General features: G+C 41.1%; 1 protein-coding gene across 1 annotated transcript in view; it reads right to left on the reverse strand.

Annotated features, from left to right (window-relative positions):
* Nucleotides 1–23947, reverse strand: part of whrnb (whirlin b) — a 97267-nt gene that overhangs the window by 12186 nt on the left and 61134 nt on the right. Inside the window, 3 exon segments of the mRNA XM_062381156.1 lie at nucleotides 857–1042; nucleotides 7884–7920; nucleotides 9548–9822. Coding sequence (XP_062237140.1) covers nucleotides 857–1042; nucleotides 7884–7920; nucleotides 9548–9822 — 498 coding nt within the window.

The raw sequence follows: 23947 nt of genomic DNA on the forward strand, positions 1-23947 counted from the left end.
GACTATTACTATGAATTCTGTTTTGAACTTGCAATGATCTTGTAGAGTAGCTGAATTTGAAATTGCTTGTAGTAAGGTGGGAATTAGTGCCTGAGGAGGGGGATGCTGCTCTGAGATACGAGAACATTACAGCTGAATTAGGTAATCAAGTTCTACCTGGGTTGTGAATAAAGGGCATATAAATCTTGTATGTACAGTAAATTATACTTTTGAAGTCTCAGACCAGGTAAAATTAAGGTGGACATTGATATTGACAGATAAATGCTAAAGTTTATCTCTGTATTTGCATTAGCACACACAATTCCTCTCGTGAATCTGACCAGTGCATTTAGAGGAAAAAACTGTTAACTTGCCTACATCATGGCCAGTAAGAAGCCATGACTGTCAGGGGAGTAGATCTGATCTTTGAAACAGGCATGATGATGACCTGTGTTCTGGTTCTGATCAGATGTAAGTTAAGATTCTGCTTATTTCTACTAATATTAATGTAATTATAATTTTCTTTCCAAAATTTGACATTTCCAACACTGATCGGAAATGGAAAAAAGTAATAAATATGAATCATACTTCTGACAAATGCAAAATAAAATCTAAAAAATTAAAAGTTTCCATCTTTTAGTTGAACCTGATTGTCCTGCGCTGGAATAACTTTATGATTTCAACAGTCACCATGGCAACACCCAGCATGTCTCTGTCCTGGCTGTATTCATAATTTTTCTTTATCTCCTGGAAACATTTGTGTTGTAGTCCATTGTCCCACATAGTTTATAGGCGAGCTAGACTGCAGTCTGGTTATCTGACTTTACATTCCTACATTTAGATATACTCCTGTCCTGTAGCTGCCAGGCTGCTTTACCTTTGCATGTGTGTTGAAGAGCTCAAACAGAGCCATGGTCAGTGGCTCCACTCCTATGTGTCCCTCCTGGTACTCCTGCAAGTAGTAGACCATGGTCTTCCTCTCTGGTTCTGTCAGAAGCATGTAGGCCTGCTGCTCCAAAGACACCTGAACACCTGGCGGACCCACACCTCTGTATACTGCAGGCTGGATGGACACAGACAATGCATGAAGAGAGCAATAACAGGCATGACAAAGGAGAAATGAGGGTCACATACAGATAAAATAGGAAGAGTTATCTAGCTCAACACGTCCAGTGGCAAGCTAATGGAAGGTCTTCAGAAATGTGCTGCTTCCATTTCCTCCTCTCATCCTTTACATCACAACAGATGAGATTATCATGCTCAGAAAAAAGCCAGCACTTCAAAGCTGCAGGGTGAGTCACTCTTCATAAGTAGCTCGATCTAGCACTTCGCACTGTTGGTAGACAGCCTCAGTGTGCTCCTCTGGCTTTACATGTAAATAACTTCATTCTGAATTTTTGAAAAAGCTGCAGGGAAAGACTCACCTTCCCACAAATGTTTTGCTGTTTATAATGCAAAACAAATAAGTAGTTCAATAGAAGACTGAAAACTAATTTTGTCTGTTAGGCTGCATTCAGAACGCAGGATAATTTGCGCTCATTCGTGTTAGTCTTTTGTTAGGCACGAATAATCACAACTGGTGCGTATCCTCCTTTCGAAGCGAGGAGGACAACTGGCTGAAGTGAGTACAGTTGCTGTGATGTTCATGTCGGGGAAACACCGGAGGAAGCCAGTGGAAATACTGGCTGAAATCAAAACAATCTAAAGCTTATATTAATCAGAAAATTATTAGGATTATTTTAGGTGTGTGCTATATGTCTTTATATTTCATAAATGCACTAAATACTACACGTGTTGTCGCTCAGAACTCATTCAACTTTCAGAGCAGCATCCTTTATCCATTGTAATTTATTAATAGATACCAAGCATCTGTTGTGATGCTTGTTGAACGTGCATTAAATCAACAAGACCACCCATCAGATCTGAATTTTATAAAACTCATTAGGACTTGCCAGCATGGGGCACAGAAAGTCAATCCATTTCTGGGGAATAGCTGCTTAATTAGAGCAGAGCCTTTGATCCAGACAGTGTGGATTTCCTGCACTTATTAGCGTGTAGCTTAGATGTTTACAGCATCAAGAGATAATTCAATAAAGAGCACAGTGAGAGGAGGGGTTGACATGAACAACAGGCTAGAAAGAAGCGGAAATTATATAAGAGGGACCAGATTATTTACAGAATATCATTAGCTACAAAGAAACATTGATTATTTTTGTCTTTGGTCAGAATGGCAGGTGTGACACTTCTGTGGAATACACTGCTCATTGACCTGAGATTAGCCAACTAACAAGAGTAAACTCAATGTTTTTCTTATTCCTCAGGCCTACAATATTGTTTGTGTGTTGGTGCGTATCTGTGGAGTGGGTGTGGGTCCCTCACTGTGTATGTGTGGGTGGTTGTTTGCAAATGCATTCTCATGTAAATCTTAGTGAGTTTACCTCTAATGAGATAAACACTATGAGTAATATTTATTTGCTTTGCCCTCTGAACCAACTCTGTGTATTGAAAGTGCAACATAAAAAATGTCTGCAAGCTACTCTTATCACTCTGAGTGATCTGGGGAATCATTGTTGTACTGATGTTACATCTAAAACATGTCACAGTCAGCCAGAATGGTTGACGTTTGCATGTCTCCTCTTAGATCTATTACTTAGACATTTACCTGCTACAGCAAATCAGTGACTTTACCTCAACTTTGAATGACTCCATTGATAGTGTTAAGTCTCAGGTGGCTATCAAGGTTGGATAATAATAATATGCGATAAGTCGCAGCATTCAGCATCATTTTACATAAACCCAATTAAAAACATCCAGAACAGATTGAGCGGAGTCAACCACATCAAATTATGTCACAACAAATAATGCAAATATATGTGCAAGGCCAGATTATATATTAACAGTAAAACTTGGCAGCAGTACCATGAGTAAATCCTCTACCTGCAGCAGTTTGCGTCAGCAGGGTCAGCAGCCTCACTGCTCGCTTATACGCTTGGCAAAGTGAACCGAGTCAACAGACATCGACAAACACTAAATAGTAACGGAAAATGTATCACTTGGTGAAGCAAAACAGTTTTTGTCCATCTCAGTACTTATAATAGAAATCCTGAGGTTCCTGAGCTTAACACCACTGTCATGTGGGTATGGAGCCGGAGCCAATAAGCAATAAGCTCTGCCTCGTAGGCTGAGAGCAGAGGGAAACAGAGTAGCCTCGCTCTTCGCATAGTTCAAAGCACAACACCAGCTCAAAGCTCTCTAATTAACATGCCCCGTCCGTTTGTTTAATCTGCACACAAATGAAAATATTAAAAATTAAGGGAACAGTCACTGTACTGGATTTTTCACCAATAAATTCTGTACTTAAAGTCAATAAGAAATACTTTGTCCGTGTTTCTCCCCTATATGCCTTTAAATGTATTAAATTGTATACTATTACATAGCCGAAGCAGGTGGTGCTTTATCATTTCCCTAACACACCTCAAAAATATCAATACTGAAAATTAAGAATATGATGTAGTATAAACCTACAGGTAACTAGTAGGAATAAACTCTCCTATTACTCATGATGATGATTGGTTCATTGAGAGCAAATTCGTTCATGTAAAATACAAGATTATACAGGAACAAAAAGACTTGAAAGAATATTATCATGTAATAGACGTTTTGTTGAGGTTAAGGTAACATTATTTGTTCCCCTAGGTAGATTTGTTTTGCAGTTACAAAAAGAGAAGGCATCCATCCAAAACAGTACAAAATTATAAAAACACAGACAGAAGTCCAGACCACAGAAACCATTGATAAAAGTGCTCAAATGCATTGATATCGATAGAAAACTGGATAGGGAGAAAAGTGCAAATTTGTCTACAACCTGTTCAAATGAACAATTGCAGATGGGACAAAACTATTCCAATAGTGATTTGTTTCACCCCTTGGGACTGTAAACCCTCGACCAGAGGGTAGAAGTTGAAATTCATCATGTAGAGGATGCAAGTCATCATAAGTAAAGGAGCTGGCTATCCTCTGTAGCTGTCTGGTGTGCAGGGACTCTAGGCTCATCTGAGGCCCACCAATCAGCCGACTGGACCATTTCACTATCTGACTCTGTCCTTTAAAGACAGGGTGCCAAACCATGACATCAAAGAAAATGACAAAACAGACTCAATAAAAGCATGATAATATTATTAAATATTATTCAAATAGGAAGTTTTCCTAAAACAGCACAAATGCTGGTGACCCTATTTGAACAGAGCTTCACTGTTAGCTTCAAAGTTGAGTTTGGACTCAACAATAGTCCCAAGGTATTTATACGAATCCACACATTGCACAGTTAGACCTTTGATAAAAGTGTCTTCATGTGTGGGCTCGTTTTCTGAAATCGATGACTTCAGCCAGTCATCGATTTCAGGCTCACTGGTTGATCATATCCCTGAATGTGAACTCACACAGGAACAGTGATGTTTAGGACTCCAAGATGTGGCTGTGTAGCAGTCTAGGAACTTAGTTTACTCACTGCCTTTAGAAACTCTTCTTTGCTGATTCCCTTTGCAAACTCTGCTTGCTGTTATGGCTTATGATATTTAAGATTTGCCACTGTTGTCTTGCTCAGCTTTATAGGGCCCTTTTTCTAACTACACAAGCACAACAGCAGGCACAGAGTAGTCGGCCTTAGGTGCACCAACTGTGTGGGCATCTTGAAGTGCACTTCCTGTGTTGGTTCATTTATGTGCCACAGTGCACAGAGCAAGAGAGCTGGCTGAGGTGGAATGTACATTCAATCGATTCACTCTGAGCCACTGAGATCACTGGTGTTTGAAACAGCTGAGCCAATCACAGTGACATGTGACAACAACAGCTCAACATATGAATAAAGGCATCTCCAGGAAATCATACTATTGGGTGAATGGTGCAGAGCAGCAATACAAAGCTGCAGCAGGAGGGTGAGGTGTTTTATTCAACTTGTACAATAATGGATGAAATAAACACTGTCATGAAACCGTGAATATGACCATAATAATATAATTGTTTTATTTCTTCTGTAAATCTGTAAATCACAGCACTACAGAGCAGTAAAACAAACTGCTTAGGAATTACTACTTTTCAGATGGAGCCACAGATAAAGGGAATTGGCTTAAAGTTAGGAGATCATTTTGTGCAATGGCCTCTTAACTTAATGCACCAGATAATTAATATATGCCAGTGAGAGAATCAACCCTCTATAGCTCCCAGGCTCACTGGTTGATCACAACGAGGATAATGTATTCTATATACAGACCAGAAACTGCTACAATCTATCATAAACAAAGATGAACAGTGATAAATGGTTTGGTAAATGGTTTTTTTCTTTATATAGCGCTTTTCTAGTCTTGATGACCACTCAAAGTGCCTTACAGTACAGTTTTACATTCACCCATTCATACAGTGCATCTATTCACAGCACTTTGTTATTCTATGGGGGGCCATTCGGGGGTCAGCATCTTGCCCAACGACACCTCGGCATGCAGATGGGTCAGAATGGGGATCGAACTGCCGACCTTCAGGTTGGAGGACGACCACTCTACCCCTCAGCCACAGCCTCCCCTAACAGGGTAGGTGTTATGACCAAGTAAAAATAAGCTTAACAAAATATAAAGTGACAGCATGCAAGTCCAACCAAAGAGCTGTGCATCAGGAGAAAGATTACAGTTTATTGATTGGACATAAGTTCCATATGTCAGAGTCATGAGCTGGAGAGAGCCGCTGGTGTGTGAACTGTCAATCACAGCTGAAAGGGACAACATACTCATTTATTAGATGGCCTGACTCAAAAGTGCAGTACATATAGTACATACACAGTTAAGGTGTATACCTATCTCAGTGCATATGTAACAGTCTACAGCCATGTATGCTCCCTGCCTGTAGCCTTTACTGCAGTGCCAAAGGCCACATACAGTAAGTATCCAGTTCAATCTGCCCGAGCCTGGGGAGAATCAATGCCTGAAGGATGAACCCTGAAAACAAATGACTGGCTCTTTATTGACTACAACAATGAAAGTCAGCATCTGGAAGGAGAATTATCTCCAGAGGGATGTACATGAGACGAGCATGACGTTAGATAGCAATGTTGCACTGTGGCACCACAGGAGGAATGGAGTGATCTGCACTGGACGACATTTTTACATCCTGAAAGTTGTAGAATGGGAACATGAAAATACTCCAGTAACATTTGTGCATTGAAAATACATTGTGGTAACAATGTTCTTATCAAATAAAAAGACAAACAGAATGTTAATTCCATAAATTTAAGTTATTGTTATAGGAAATAGAACATTAATGTTTATTTAGAATTTTACTGAAGTTTGTGATCATGTTGGAAGAAGTACTAATTATTTCATATAATGTTGACTAGCGTTATCTATAGTGGCATCAAATTTTATCACCAAACTTACTTGTGTATAAAATATGAATCTATGAAGAACGTAGTGAGGGAAATAGGAAAAATAAATATAGTTGAGGATAATATTTGCTCCTAAAGTAGAGGTATAAAGTAATACCAATCATTTATGTTAATGTTGCATTCGTAATGTATATAATAAAATTCCAAGAACCCTGTACCTACTGCCAAGCACTGATTCAATATCTTTATATATGAGGCTAGCTTATAGTTAAAATCTATGAACCGCTCCATTGTTGTGGTTTCCATGTTACTGAACTAGAAGTGTTTTGAAAAACATGGAAGTACATTGAAGTACCAAATGAAAAACATTGCAAAACATTTGTGAGATCTTGCAAAAGTACTTTTTTTAAATAAAAAAAAATGTATCTATGTCCCTCCCTGAACTCCGTACATTACCTTTAAATACACAAGTTATACAGTTTAGCAGGCATCAGTGCAGACAGTTAGCCAGTAATGGAGCTGCAACACACATCCAGTTAAATATAACTAATCAACAGTGCCTTGTACAGTAGAGCCAATGCATAGCTGTTCATGTCACCTTATGTGCAGCATTTAAAGACTGAGCTCTGTTGTATAGGAAATGTTTAGCTGTCAATGATTGGTGCAAAGTAAAATAATCAGTTTCTCCAAAGTTTGTATATGTTTGCTCTTTTTACTACTTCTACTTTTAGGTGTCTGTTTTTTCTATAAAATAAAAGTTCCTTTTATACAGTCCCATCCAAATGAATATGACTTCACCACTACTTCAGTAATGTTGCATTTAAGGTCCTTCCACACTGGCTTCACTTGTGGCTGATAGCATTTAATCAGATCCAAATCCAGTTTAGAACTATTATCAAAACCATATAGAGTCATCTCTCAACATCTGTAAGATGAAAGAAATTTCAAAAAAGACGAAAGCTCAAAGATTCAGTCAAGATCTAGACTTGTTGCAAAGACAGAGATAATTTTGATGAAATCACTTTATGATATGAATAAAAGTTGATGTGGGAGATTATAGAGACTGAAACTGATAATAAAAATACGATTCAGCTAGGTTTTCTCAACTAAGACTGACTCTAGGTCTTGTTAAACCTCATAAACACACAGTCTACTCTAAATATTAGACTGATGTTATGTGAAGCTTCCTTTAGCACACAAATGATCTTTGCCTGAGTAAAAACACTGACCTCCAAGATTTTGTTACTGAAACTGGTTTATGTCTCGGTGACAAGCCTGCTGCATGAATCTTCAACATCTACATGTGTAAATGTCAGGTATTATGTTGCAAAAATATTAAGCTAAAGTCGGCTGAAAATTAAGAGTTTAATTTATTTGGGAGGATCTGTGATGCAGACATTATTTCAGTCTCAACGCAGTTCAGAAGTCAGAAACAAATCTAGAGGAATCTTTAACTCAAGTCAGTGTCATACATGCACTTTAAAGTGTGTTAATATTTACACAGAGGGCAATAATGCATGGCTGCCATTCTTACCTTTGCTATTAGATGTGAAGATTTGGCTGATGATGGTCTGTAACAGAGAATAAAACAATGCAGAGAATATTTAAAGAACCCCTCATCTCCAGTTAGTGTATAGTCATCCTACATGCAAGTTAAGAGCAACACATACAGTAATTATCAAAACGCCTCACCAGTTCTTATACATGTATAACATAAGAAACATTACAACATCACAGATGAGCTGAGCCTGAGGCAGGGCCCTGGCTATGTCAGTTTAATCGAGCGTGGAGCTGAGAGACAACTTGAACGATTTCCAGGGCAGCAGCAGGGAAAGAAATGTATACCTCCCCAAACTCTCAATCAGGGCCAGCTCCATTAGGGGAGGGAGACGGATGGAGAAGGGAGAGAGAGCGGAGTCCCATCACTGCTGTTCTGTCAGACACAATGGAGCCGTCAAACACCATCCCCCCGGCAGGGAGGGTTCTTTTTTGTCCTCTCCAATCAGAGCCACTCTCATTGATAGACGTCCCACTCAGAACAACAACGTTTCTGTTGTTACTGATTTAATTTTCAATGAACTGAAGGACTGCCTGAAAAGATCCATTGTGATTTATTTTCACTTCGACATATTGAATCAAACTGAGAATTAGAATAACAATAGGGTGATGAAAAATGCCCTTTAATGTATGAATGGACCTTGAGAATGTAACTTACAATGAAGGGTCAATGTGAGCAATTGCAAACATAACAGGTGACTTCACCAAACCCACACACTTTGGGTAAGTGATTACTCTGATTCATTTATGAGAGTCATCACAGACTATTTGTGTCTTTTTTAACTAAACCCTGTGATTATACAACTCTGCAAAACTAGACAGATGAATCTTAAACAGTTAAACCAAATAGTCTTTTAATTATACAAAGTTGTCTGCGCTCAGGTGCAAATAGTCACACAGCAGCTGTTCAGCTATTTACACCCATATGGAATGACCAGTGGGTCCCAAATTGCCTTGTCATTGAATAATCTCTGTGGGCAGGCTGGCATTCATTTTCTCGCAGAGAGGCTTTAGGAGTCGGGTGAGGTAGAATAATATAAAGAGCAGTGAAGTCTGTGTATGGAAGAGGATGTGATGAAGGAATGGGTCTGTGATGGAGACTGAGGTTTATCTCCTGTGTAAAAACAAAAGTTGATTTGACATACTTAAGACTTGGTTTAGTTATTCACTTCATTTTTGTCACATTTAGAAAATCTCTATATCTCCTTGTCTCAGTACTGGATGGAAAACATGTGCGTGTGCGCAGTTTAAACTTAAGACCATTTTCCACTGGTCAAAAAAAACACAAACACCCTAATATGAAATTGATTCACAAAGGAAAAACAACTGGAAAAAAAAACGTACGTATACCTGCTCTTTTAGTTGTAAAATAATAATTATGAAATTATATATTTATATATTATGAATAATCTGGATGTAAGTATATGTTTTTAGCTGCAGGGTGTAAAATTAAAAAAAGCTGTTTTCCTGTCAATATCCTAATACTTAATAATTTCTGAATACAACTTTCAGTCACTGAAAATATTGTGTTTTCACAGCACAGCTCAGGTATCCATTACAATGTCTCTGCATTGCGCTGTCAGTTCTAGTTCTAAATTGACTTGGCATGTAGTTCAATTTAATTTGGTATAATGTACAAACCTTGAGCTGCTGGTAGTGGCACTGACACTGGTGTGGACACCAGCATTGACACTGGGGTTGGCGACAGGACTCGGGTTAGCCGTGGCGTTGGTCTCAGCTATGCCCTGGCTACAGATCCACTTGGTCTCGTCCACCACTGTGCGCGCGTGGGGCAGACGACCAACATCCCTCACCTTCATCAGCAGGTGGCGTCCTGTTTTGAGGATGTGAACAGCCTCATCGTGGCAGATGGTGACAAAGCTCTGACCGTTCACTTCCAGAATCTGGTCACCCACCTGCAACAGGCCAGTTTGATTAAAGACAAACTGCAGAAGCCGGGGCGGGTGGGTATGAAAAGTCAGCATGGAGTTTGTTTCTATTTATTCTTAATGATGATGAAGGGCAGGGCTACATATACTCCATAATTGATATAGCTCTTTTTTGGTTCTTTGCTTGTGAAGAAATTGTTATTACAAAAATCTTACAAAAGGGGAAGAGTGGAACCAGCAGCCTTACTTGGCAATCATAAGGGACCAACTATCCGAATGATGAAATCTCATGAATGTGCACCTCCTGAACAAATGGCGGTCATTAGTTCGAGGTGACGGATTTACAACAAAAGTCTGCTCACTTTGATAAATCTGACTTGGAAGGCTCATGTAAGTAAACACACATAAATTAACCAGGGCATACTTATGAGGCACAGATTTGAGGGGCTATACCTGAGCCTGATTAACACCCCTCAGTACTGTTCATTTCTTTTTCAGTAGAATTTAGCCCACCTCTGTGTTAACCCTTATAGACGAGTCTTGGTCATGGTGGCCCATGCTTTTTAGACCTAATGCTGTCTTGGCTACTGAAAAACAAATTTCACACAACCACAACAATCAAAACATTAACATAGCCATTAAGACAAAAAGGATGCAGAAGCTATAATTAACAGTTCCATAGGCTCTGAGCTTGCCAGCAAAGAACTGAAAGATATACCCCCTCCTCCAGACACTACCCTACGAACATGTTCCAATATTGTGCCAATTGAGTTTAGGTTATATATATCTTATAACAGTCTCGTTGGGTGTTTATTAATTTCTTTACTGTTGTAATGTTTGTCAGTAAACATCAATAAGTAAGATAATTTATAGAAAATTTAAAAAAAAATACTATTTTGTCTTTGGATCAATGTTTTTCTTTAATGAAATCTCACTTCTTAAAATTGTCAATGCTCCATCCTAGCCACAGCAACACAAGAATATAAATCATCCAAGGTTTTCTTCGAGAGTTTTATTTCCCCACAACAAATTGGAGGGGAACAGAATAAAATTTGTGGTGATCACAGCAATGAAAATATGACATCTCTTTTAAGAAACACTTTCGCTTTTACACAGATTACTTTGGCAGATGGTTGTTCCAGTCGTGTATTCTTGCATCTTATTATAACCCACAGTTGCATTTCATTGTTCGGTAACCTTTAGTGGGCATAGTAATTTTAACAGGAGTAAGGGTGTAGGTCAAGGGACCAGCAGTGAGTATAAACATATTGTCCACACAGACGAGCACTATTTGTTGAGTTCCCCAACCTTGACCATTTAGTATTTTTATAACCATGATGCCATGATTTTCCTGAACTTTAATTTTTTTTAATTACTATACCCCAAATTGTCCCTGACAAGCTGCTTTGCCAATAGAGTGTGAGTGAAGTATGATAAAAACATGCACTTTGTATATGTTTGTGTGAAGGTGTGAATTGCAAAACTGTTCTGTAAAGTGCTTTCAAGACTAGAAATCATTGGGTAAACACAGACCACTTCTCTCTGAGGTCTATGAACCAATACTATATGCATTGCATTCAATCAATGATTCAGACAATATTATTTTCACTGTTGCACACTTAGGCCACAGATTCAAAGCAAGTGAGTGTAAAATCCAAGTAAACAGGTATTAAGCATAGACTATAAATTAAGTAAAATGCAAATGTTTTCAGTAAGTCTATTTTTACAACCACACACTTGGTGGAGTGTGTATCAGCAGGACATTGACACAGGGGTGGTTCCATCCTTGATTACTACAGTGAAGACTCTGTCATCATCAGCGCAAGATGGCCGTGATTGTATCCAGGATATTTTCAATTCATTGAATTGGATTGGAGGAAGTGGAAATGCATCCATCTTCCTATACAATCTGATCTTTGCTTAATTATTTTTTTATTTTTAAGGTGGCAAAGCCACGGTCATCCTCTAACCAGAAGGTCGGGGGTTTGATCCAAGTCTCCCAATCTGCATGCCGAAGTGTCCTTTGGCAAGATACTGAACCCCAAATGCCCCTCATAAGAAAAGTGCAGCACATATTGCAAGATGCACTGGGTGAATGGGTGATTTTATTTTTCTGTTTTATTTCTGTTTCTTTTTAATGTTATTTTAACATGATTTCATGTTAAGATAAATTCTTAACATAAGGTCGGTGGTTCAATTCTCAGTCTTCCCCATCTGTATGCTGAAGTGTCCTTGGGCAAGATGCTGAACCCCTCAATAGCCCCTCATAGATGTAAATTTCACTAACTGTAAGTCACTTTGGATAAAATCGTCCGCCAAATGACATGTAATGTAATGTAATATGAAATTACATGTTGTTATTTTGATCTATATTGTAAGCAAAGTGTTTTGAGCTGCATTTCTTGTTTGAAAGGTATCGCAATACAAATAAAGTTTATTATTATATTAAAAGTAAAGTCAGGGGACATCCAAAATTGTTACAATTCATTTCCTTGGGACCATGAATGTTTGAAAGCGCATCATGGCGGCAATATCAAAATCAAATGGACTGTTTTACTAATCACATTCATGTTTCTTCAGTTCAATTCAATTCAGCCGATAATATCGGATGCCAACCTCAGAGCAAATGGAAAATATGTCTGCCTAAAATGGAAGATATCTTCTAATCTAAAATACAGCTGTGATTGACTTTTTTGATTGCATTGACGTTTTTATGGAGATAAACCCTTATCTTAAAAAGACAAGGACAAATCCAAGGGACAAAGATGAGGACTCAGTTTAGCTTCAAACTAATTGTTGGATTGTTGAAAAGCAACTTAATCCCACATTGGCTGTGACAGTTGTAGAGAGAAGGCAGGGAATTTAAAATGTTATACTTCAGCGCTTTAATCGTGTTCACACTACTTGTTACAGTTTTAACAGTTTAACCAAATGAAACACCAGACAGACTCCAATGTAACTGTGTTTGTCATTATTTTCTCCCAACCTAAATATATATTTATAGATATAATAATCACAAATCTATTCAAATGTAACAACTGATCCAAAAATCTAAATTTAAACCCACCCCTACTCAGAATAGGTATTATTACTTGGAACTACTTATTGTTGTGCAATAGTAGGAGTAGATTTGACGTTGACTAATTATTAATAATCATGAAATATGATTATTAAAATATCAATTATTTATCAAAAATAATGAAAAATTATAAAGCTATTAATTAAGAATAGTAACACATTTAATTAGAAATGATACGGTTATCCATTAATAATAGTTGAAATAATTAATGAAAATAAAATTATCAATTAAGAATAATACAAATCTGTAATCATTGCTTATTGTCGCGGGGCACCACCCTGGTTACAGGGACCAACAATCAATCTTTAAATATCAGTCTCATAATGCTAAATGTCAAATCAATAATCTCAATATTTAATATTAATAATTATTTAATTAACAGTGAAGGCTTCTAAGTTCGAGCACAGGCAATCATAATCCAGCTGCAATCACATACATATGCACAAATAATCACAGACTAGAGATACTTTAATTACAAAAGCGTTTATTAAAGGGGAAATAAAGTTATGTTATTCAATGATTCATCATTTTAACAAGCTCTGATAATTCAAAGATAAACACAGCAGCAGCACTTATCACAAATTCAGAAAATATATGTAAAACCGGCGGTCTACCTATGTATGTCTGTCTCGGTGTGTGTGTGTCTGTGTCAAAGTGTCTCTCTGTGTGTGTGTGTCTATGTGTGTGCATGTGAAATAAAGTTATTGTTATTTAATGATTCATCCTTTTAACAAACTCCCATATTTCAAAGATAACAACAGCAGCCGCTTATCACAATTTAGAAAACACATGTATTCATCTATGTGTATCTGTCTGTGTCTATCAATGTGTCTCTGTGGGTGTGTGTGTGTGTGTGAGAGAGAGAAAGAGAGAGAAAAAGAAAAAGAAGGGGGCGTGGCGATGACGCAGTCACGTGGTGACGTCACATCAAAGATGGCAGCCGATCATGATTCGTGGAATCAAGGCCTAAAAACTCTCAAAATGGCGGATTGACTACAAAACAAGATGGCGGAGCCGTTATGAATTTAGAGCCAGAATGGGAGGAGAGGGAGAGAGGAGGCGTGGCAATAATAGACTCAAAATGGTGGTTTTACTTGCGTTATTCAAAATGGAGTCTATGTTAATGACACCATGTGGCCGGAGCTCACACTGGTGGTCGTCACATGAATTACACAAAGGGATTTTCAGACAAAGAGAATTCTTTGTCTTTGCTTTGGCGTTCGGCCGCATGGCTTCCAGATGTGTCCAGCCTGAACTGGATCTGAATATAGATTTAACTATGTTACATGAACTGTATTCTAAATACAGATACGGATGTGTGTATAGGTCGGTTTAGAAGGAGAGAGAGAGAGAGAGAGCATACAAGGAGAGAGCAAAGCTCTTAAAAGCACCGTCAGAGACAAGTTACATTTACTTTACCACTCAGCACCCAAGCGGCGTTGTGTGCTGAGGTTTGACCGGTAAAGTATCTTTAAAGTTGTTCAAACAGTCACAATGAGCTGGAGACGATGCTCACGGCGCTTAAAAACTATGGCACAAGGCCGTAACCGGAAACCGGAAGGGGCGAATCGCCGCTAAAACACTGGAGACTCGGCGGTCTCATACAAAACAAATACATTCAAGTATTAAAACAATACGCTACGTATTAGACTAACATCTGCCCAGACAATAAAGCCTCTTACTGTGACCTTTACGGTGTTGCATGCGCGTGTCGCGCGGATATTCCGGAAGTCCAGTGAATAATCGTGGCCGCTCAAGCTCTGTTGCGCTGGTTCCTCTGTCGCAGCGGCGTCGGCTGGGCCGAATAGGAGCGGATTCGTCTTGCTCAACGGGATGAACGTCGTCCTTCTTCTTCATGGATGTGGAGCTCGTGCTCCTCAGCGGAATGAATCTCGCGCTTCTGCAGGGGACGGTTGTGGAAGCCGTCTGTAGATCGTTGGGAAAAGAAAGTAAAGTCCGTGGGGAAAGTGAAACAGTCTGAGATTGTTCCGCGTGCAATTTCCTGTTTGGTCTTTTGAAGTTAAAAGAGCAAAAGTCCTTTTGAAAATAAAAACGTCGACTGAGATAAAAGACAATGAAAGAAATGAAAGAAAATAACTCTGGTTGCCCGCTTTAGCAACTAAATCATCTGGAAAGACCCGGAGGGGTCTGTTGACGTCTTCAGAGCAGGGAAAAATGGCAGCGATTATTGATGTCTCAGCACTCTTATGCCACCTGAGGACTTCCTGCTTCCTCCGGAAGTGGTCACAGGGTTCAGTTGGCTCTCAGCCAATGAGAATGTCAGGATTCCGACCTTAGTGGGCGGGGCTTGGAACTCAGCGGGGGTCCTGAAGGCTCTTCAGGACATTTTCCAATCACCAGGGGGAGATTCTCAGGCCTGCTGGAGAATGTTTTCCCTCCAAAAGTTTTAATCCTTTGTCCTCACCATCGGCTCCAGGCTGTCTGAGGAAGGTGTGAATTAAGACTGAAAACTGGCCAAACTGGTTTCAGCTTGGCCTAGCAGGGCCCAAGTATTTACAACCCACTGTTTGGTCCTCACTGGGGAGTCTACCCCAACAGTATGTATCCTTAAATCTCATCAGGGATGAGGCTGTGCGATCATGAGAAATACCATTATGTTGTTTGATAAACCACCACTTAGTTTTTTCTGAGGGTAACAAAATCTGTGACAAAAGAAGTTCTTTGAATTTCAAATGTTATTCACTTTGAGAGAGGTTGTGCAGGGATTAAAGCAAAAAAAAATCATCTGACTGAAAAAAAAAATCGGCACTCACTTTGGGTCGTGGCTGCTTACCGCCTCGATATTTGAACTTCACGTGGTCCATTATCACTTACTAGTTTAAAGCTAGGGCATAAAACCAATATTTTTTTGCAAGACTTCACCATTCGTGTTAATGGGCTATAAATGACAAAACGTCTGCACAAGTTGTCAGAGCAAGCATTTATTTCCACAATGCTTTCAATAACAATTATATTAAAGAGAACAATGTTTGAACAAAACGGTGTAACACAAAAAGATAACTTAAAACTTAAAAGATAACAGTACTAAATAGGTTAAAACACTGAGACCCAAGAAGAGAAAATGAAAAGGTCTACTTCTTTGGCCTTTTAGTAGTGAATCCAAAGTCATCTAACTTCAGAACACCTGATGCCCGTTTCTGGGGAGGTTTTTTTGGCCCAGGAGGAGAGGAAAAGGGTTTTCCTACAGGTGTGGCTTTAAATGAGCCAGAGGAGGAGGAGGAAGAGGGAGTTCCAACAGAAGTGCCTTTTGAGGAGTAGGTTCCTGCAGGAGTTCCTTTTGAAGAGAGGGGTTTTCCTGCAGGGTTAGAGGAGGAGGAGGTTCTAGCAGGAGTGCTTTTTGAGGAGCTGGGTTTTCCTGCAGGGATAGATAAAGAGGAAGAGGAGGAGGAGGTTCCTGCAGCAGTTCCTTTTGAGGAGAGGGGTTTTCCTGCAGGGGTAGAGGAGGAGGAGGAGGTTGAGGGGGTTCTAGCAGGCATGCTTTTTGAGGAGAGGGGTTTTCCTGCAGGGGTAGAGGTGGAGGAGGAGGAGGAGGAGGAGGAGGAGGAGGTTCCTGCAGTAGTGCCTTTTAAGGATTTTCCTGCAGGGGTAGCTTTTCCAGATGATGAAGATGGGAAGTGGCCTGCAGGGGTAGCTTTTCTGGATGTGAAAGATGGGAGGTGGCCTGCAGGGGTAGCTTTTCCAGATGAGGGAGATGAGGAAGAGGAGGAGGGGGGGTGGCCTGCAGGGGTAGCTCCTCTGGTTTTGGAGGATAAAGGGTGGGAAGATTTGGTTGCACACATGGCTCTTCTTGAGCTGTATGAGTGGGAGGCTCTAGTGGAGGAGGAGGAGTGTCTGGTAGCAGAAGTAGATAAAGATGATGAAGAGGTGGAAGCTTTTTTCACCTTCTTCGCCCTCACTGCTGAGAGGACTTTTAATGCTTCCCTGATTTTCCGATCCTTCTCTTCATTCATTTTCTCTTTCTTCTTCTCAAGATGGCATTTGTACCGGTGAAATGATGAGAGACACGAACTCCTCATTGCAGCACTAATTGTCATCTTAGGCTGTTTGTTCTGCTGCCTTCAGGTGTGTTTTGATCACAGCCAAGCCTTCATAGGTCTCAATGTTTAACCTGGTCCTATCCTTCTCAATGATATCATCCATTATATTGAATGAACCTTCAACGAGAGGGCCAGTAAACAAAGAGAGCAGTGCCCTCACCAATTTGCCCAAGACAGGAAATCTGATTGAGCCTTCTGGTGTCTTCATTACAAAGATTTCCCTCCACCAGTCAGCATCAATACGTGCAGAATTCTCATCAAAACCTTTGGCCTTGTCCTCCAGATCCAGGTCAGTCTGGTAGGCCCTCACCTCTTCATCCAGCTCGCCCAGTTCATTAGTGGTGATGACATTTGGCAGAGCCTTGGCCAAAGTGCTAAATGCAGTAAGCACGTTTTGGTCCTGGATCAACGAAGGTGAAAGTGCAGACAAAGAGGAAATGATGACGTTGCTCAAGGGGAGGTTTTTTATCAGGAATGCAGCTGCCTTGATGTAGCCCTCTCTGAGTGAGGTGTATAACTCCTTCACCCAAGGTTTCTTCTCCACTCTGGCCTTGTTGACTACACAATGGCTGCATTTCCCAACCGACAAAAATTTATCTGGACACTGCAGGTCTTTGCTCTGTATATCCAGATTAATCAAGCTCTTCACATCCAAAGGGATGGCATCGGGCTTCATAAACTTGGAGAGAACGTCTCTCACCAGCAGCACCATTTCGACATGCAGAACATGAAGCATAGGCTTTTCATACTGCAGTTTTTTGAGGATGACCTGGAATGATGGGAGTATACCTCTGTATAGGTCTATAATGGCTGTGAGCTTACTGAACTCTGTGAAAAGTACACAGATTCTTGTCTTCCTGTCACTATTTACATCGGTTTGACCCTTTGTTGATTTGGCAAGTTGTTGATGTAGTACATCCATCCTAGCCTTTTCCTCAGCTGTAACCCCATGCTTCTGCAGAACCTGGTTGAGCAGCCATCTGTAAAACATTTAAATACAAACATAGGACATACATAAGACTAAGAGGAGTAAGCAGAGTAAATACAATTATTGCATTTGATCTGACTTTAAATTTAATTTAACACATTTGATGAAAATAATATTGAAAGGAAAGACTAGACTACTGGCATCTCACCTGTATTTGCGCTGATCATGGGGTGACAGGAAGCTGAAATAGTGTGCAATCAGTGGATCCACTAGCTCCCTTATCCTGTTGCACACCTCCAGCATCTGAAGGAACCTGCTGCTGATGGGGCGGATCAGGCTCTTGTTCTTCATGTGTAGAAGAGATTGAAACTCTCCAAACAGCTCCTTCTGCTTTGGAAACTTTTCAATGTCATAATACACATCCGTACAGAATTCTTCAACACAACTCTTGAATGGATATAAAAGGGCCTTGGCAGAATTTAATACCATATGCACCGTGTCTCCACTGATGTCAAGGAGTGCATTGTTTTCTTTCCTGATCTGGGTCTCCACTCCAGATCGCTTTCCTCTCATGAGGCTGCAGTTGTCAAGCAAAACAGACATGACCTGATCCCAGTTCAAATTGTATGAGTTGAGGATTACTTCGATTGCATTTTTGAGGGTTGAGGCATCTGCAATGTTGACTTTCCTTGATCCAAAATGCTGGGTCACAACTTTACCCAAATCCTCATCAAAGAACCGTACAAGCACATTTAAAATCTTGTCCATATTAACATTAGTTGCCTCATCTGCATTCAAAGAGAACATCTTTGTTTGTAGCTTCATGGACAACTCTGTTTTGCAATAGGCTGCAATGCCATGTGTGCACAAGTAGGAGGCGTGTGCGTTGCACAATGACAGCCTGGAGAGTGCGCTCTGGTTTTCTGCAACTGATCGAATCAGGTTGACAAGGGGCTGTGATATGGTCAGGGACAGGTCATGCTCTGCTATGAAAGAGCAAATTCGCACTTTCTGCGTTCAGCCAGACACGATCAGCCATGGAGGGACCTACTTCTGTTGTTGTGACTGCCGCACCAGGCAATGATGATGTGGGCCGAAGAGCTCTAACATTAGCCTTATGGCTAGCTTCAGACTGATGGCGTGAAAGGACTTTCTTGCCATTGCTCCCATACACTATTTTTTTATGGCACACCACACAAAAGCAAACTCCTGGCATTTTCATTTTTTTGCACCAAGAGCTAAATGGCTTGCCATTATCACCTACTTCGCATAGCCAAGCCCATCTCCACTTATTTTTTACCGTTTTATCGATTTCCGACACATCAGTGCCTTCCTTCAGTAGAAGGGCGTCCATGCTGCCAAAACCGAAAGCAAAGTGACTGCTGCTTTGATAGCAGTGGTGGCCTTTCCTACAGGCGGTAAAGGCGGCCGCCTGGAGCGCCATCTAGAGGGGGAGCGCCAAATAATGCGCCCCCCAAAAAAACAACACAATTATAATTTTTTATTTTTTTCCCGGGCGCGTATTTTGGCGCCCGTTCTATATCTCCAACCAATTTTTTGACATTAAAAAATAAATCTAACAGTAAGGTAAAATGAGCCAAAAATCGAAAACGGAGGGGTGTGTTCTTCATTGGTGTTGTCGGAACATGCGGGGTGCATGAGTAGACGGGCCGGATTACTGAACTCATCAATTTGCTCTCCTTACCGTTGTGAAGACAGGTGTAAGTATGAAAATGTTTGGATGGGCTCCAAAATCCAGGCCGAGTATAATTTTAAATAGTTCATATGTTTAAAAGTAGGCTAAACCAAATTGTATTAAGCAATATTTGCAATATTATTTTGGCCAACACACATGTTGCGTAAATGTTCGTTAAAGACTGCATGAAAGTTGCAGTTATCTGATTTGCGTTGGTTCACACATTCCAACAAATATGCCTAGATATAGGCTCATAATGCACTGACAGTAACAACATGGATAACTTCGATTTTTACTTGCTTCTTGATTTTCATTGCACAGAATACAAAACGAGAGAGAAGAAGGATAAATGGCTTTTGGATCAGTCCGCGCAATTGCGTTTTTGTAAATATAGCCAGTGTTGGGGAGTAACGGAATACATGTACCGGCGTTACGTATTTAGAATACAAATTATGAGTAACTGTATTCCGTTAGAGTTACAAATTAAATAGATGGTATTCAGAATACAGTTACATTGTTGAAATCAGTGGATTACATGACGGTACTTCTCTGTTTCACGAGTTTATTCACTCTCTCGTAAATCCACCGGCGGCAAAGCCCCCAGGAAGCGGCTGGAGACCAGGGCTGCCGTAAGAGCGCCCCGGCCCCCGTCGGCGTGAAGAAGCCTCACCGCTACCGGCCCGGGACCGTTACAGGCCCGGGACCGTGGCTCTGAGAGAGTTCCGTCGCTACCAGAAATCTACGGAGCTGCTGATCCGCAAGCTGCCCTTCCAGCGCCTGGTGAGAGAAGACCGACCTGCGCTCCCAGAGCTCCGCTGTCATGACTCTTCAAGAGGCCAGCGAGGCTGATGCCGGGTTCACACCGGACGCTGAGGCGCCGGGCAGCGCTAATATCACCCGTTGACCCAGTAGTATAAAAGCATTTGGTCACTTGTTGCTCCAACATTAACTGCAACAGCGTCCTAATTTAATGTCATCCATATTGAAGAACTTCTCCGCTGTTTGCTCCGTTCAATGTCGGGTGTCGAGGGTAAATTACGTACTCTCCACTCAAGCCAATGGGGAGCCCCCCCCTCTCTTTTTATCTTTATGACTGCTTGTAGTGGATGGGCAGAGGGGGGCATTTAATAATGTGATTGGTAAAATTGGTAAAATTAAAACTCCAGGACAACAGAAGGGGAATACAAACTATGGGATGCATACTTTATCATTTATAGCATATAAAATATGTCATCAATATCGTTTAAAATCATTTTTCAGTGTGTTTACTGGCGCGATACGCTCGCGCCAAGCGCAAACAAAAATAGACTCGACGGCGAAACAATCGCTGCACGGCGCGAGGCAGCCTTGGCGCAGCGCGACCCCTCAGCCTCTGGTAGGACCCGCACAGAGCTGGGAGTGGATGGGAGCCGGACATCCAGCTGGCCCGCCGCATCGGCGGAGAGAGAGTTTAAACTGCTGCTTCTCCACTGACAATAACAACGCTGCAATCCTACACTTAAAAAATGCAATACAAACCGGAAGTATTCCAAGTATTCAGAATACGTTACTCAGATTAGTTAATGTAATGGAATACGTTACAGATTACATTTTTAGGCATTTATTCTGTATTCTGTAACGAAATACGTTTTGAAAGTATCCTTCCCAACACCGAATATAGCCTATAGGCATATAAACGTCGGTTCGTCTTTCTTTCTTTGATTCTTTAATTGTAAGCCTTTTCTCACGCTTCTGCTCCTTTTTCAATAATTCTCTACATCGTGTAGGTCCAGGCCAAACGAAAAGGAGAGCATTTTAAGACGTCTGTTGATTTAGAACTTTTTATTTAATTATTTCTGTATCTGCCGACGATGATTGATACACCGGTGGCCGTGACTGATCAAAGCGAAACACAAGATGGTCTATCTGTTCAAACAGTCATTTTTTGCCACAACTCAACTTAATCCGAAACACTAGCTAAATTGCCAAACACAAGAAAACCAAGCACAACGCATGGGGATTTATTTCCAATGCTCTGCCAACGCATGGATTTTTTTTTAAAATGCCGCGTCAATTTATCCATTCGAACATGAGAAAGACGCAAGGCAGGGTTCACAAACAAAAGGTTAAAAAATCACAGCTGATTGGTGAAGTTATGCAAATCATATCAGTGTTACACCCCCCCCCCCGCCCCCCTATTTTTTTTTCTCTTCGGATCTGCATCAATCTCATTTTTAGCCTTATGCTAGCGGAGTTGACGGAAATCTATGAGGGGCTGTGAGGGACATTACTCAGAATATCCTCTCACACACACTACTGAAAAGCTCTCACAAACACATATGAAATGCTCTCACACACACTACTGAAAAACTATACTCTCTCACACACACTACTGAAATGCTCTCACACACACTACTGAAAAACTATACGCTCTCACACACACTACTGAAATGCTCTCACACACACTACTGAAATGCTCTCGCACACACTACTGAAATGCTCTCACACACACTACTGAAAAGCTCTCACACACACTACTGAAAAGCTCTCACACACTACTGAAAAGCTCTCACACACACTACTGAAATGCTCTCACACACACTACTGAAAAGCTCTCACACACACTAGTGAAAAGCTCTCATACACAATAGTGAAATGTGCTCATATACACAACTGAAATGCTCTTGCATAGTATTGTGGAATATAACTGTGAGTGATATTCGTTCACAAGTAATAATTACAGGTTTTGTTATTTTAACTTTCTTGTACTTTACTTACAGTTGATTCCAAACTGATGGGCATTTATTTGAGTTCTTGTGATAATGTCGCCCCGACATGCTCTGCGGCAGGCACATGCACAGATACACCCCTAGTGATGCTCTAGCACTGGCCCTATTGCCCTGGATGAGAAAAGTGCCCTTCTGCTGGAGCCCATTTTTTTCTTCATTCATCAATATTTAAGAATAAAAATGATTCTCTCTGTCATCAATTCCCCCTAAATGTGTTCTGATATCTGACGGGGCATTTATTTGAGTTCTTGTGAGAATGTCACCCCGACATGCTCCGCGGCACTCACAAGCCCCCAAAGCACATCACAAACTCTAACCCTAACATATTATTTGGTTATTCAGTATGGCCTTGTTTTGTCTGTTTTTGCCTGTTATTCATTCAATTTGATAATTTGAGTTAGTTTGTTAACAAAAATAAATATATCAGTTGAAAATATCCTACTGTGTTTTTTATTTATTATTATTATTATTTTTAATTTCATAAATAATTTTGAGCGATGGGTGCCCTTTTTGGGGGGTTTGAGCCGCTGCCCCCCAAAATGTCTGTGCACGTTCCTGCTCCGCGGTGTTTCGGGTGCGGAGACGAGGGACACACGGTGAGAGCCTGTCCGAGGCGGAGTGACCCTGCTCCGCCCGGTCCTGATAAAGCTACGAGTGCTGGGGCCCCCGCTGGTCCTCCGGCTGGTCCTCCGGCACCGGAGCGACGCAACCGGCCAGCACCGCGTGGGGGTCGACCGGCTCCCAGAGGGTCCCACCCCCACGCGGTGCTGGCCGGTCGCGTCCCTCGTAGCGATCCGCCCCAGCGCTCGTAGCCTCATCAGGACCGGGCAGAGCCGGGTCACTCCGCTTCGGACCGTGTGTTCTTCCTCACCGCAACCGAAACGGAAACACTGCTACGCGGCGCTCACAAGCCCCCCCCTCCTCACATAACTATCCTTGATCACCTTCCGTTTCAACTGAAATACCTTCCGTTTCAACTGAAATACCTTCCGTTTCAACTGAAATTTTCACATGTGTGTATGAGAGCTTTTCATATGTGTGTGTGAGAGCATTTCATATGTGCGTGTGAGAGCTTTTCATATGTGTGTGTGAGAGCATTTCATATGTGCGTGTGAGAGCATTTCATATGTGCGTGTGAGAGCTTTTCATATGTGTGTGTGAGAGCATTTCGGCAAGCACCCCTAAACAGGTTCCACACAGGGCCTTGCTACCTCTGTTATGGCAAGGTGCCCCCATATCGGAGCTTCTTGGTCGACCCAATCCAACTTCATTGGGCTCTACTGCATGAATGCGGCAGTCAGCAGGACATGGCCTGACATTCTGTGCCTCCGAGCTACATCTCCTCCAGGAATGCACTTGAACTCTGAGTGATGTCCTCATTTCCAAGTTAGTCTTGCAACCTAAGTGGCCTTCCACCAATTATAGCTGGCCTTGGCCTCTGACGGAGCTAGCAAAGCCTTGGTGACATCTCTCACTTAGGTTATGGCTGTGTACATAGTGTGTATATGTAAATAGCTCCTTAATTTGGGCACATGGGTGATAACTCTGGTGGCTCATTCAAACTTAACTGTCATTTTACACCAACCTAGAGCCTCTCAGGAACGCGTTCCAATTAAGGTTAAT

The sequence above is a fragment of the Platichthys flesus genome, chromosome 3 (assembly GCF_949316205.1).
Source record: "Platichthys flesus chromosome 3, fPlaFle2.1, whole genome shotgun sequence".
Lineage (NCBI taxonomy): Eukaryota > Metazoa > Chordata > Actinopteri > Pleuronectiformes > Pleuronectidae > Platichthys > Platichthys flesus.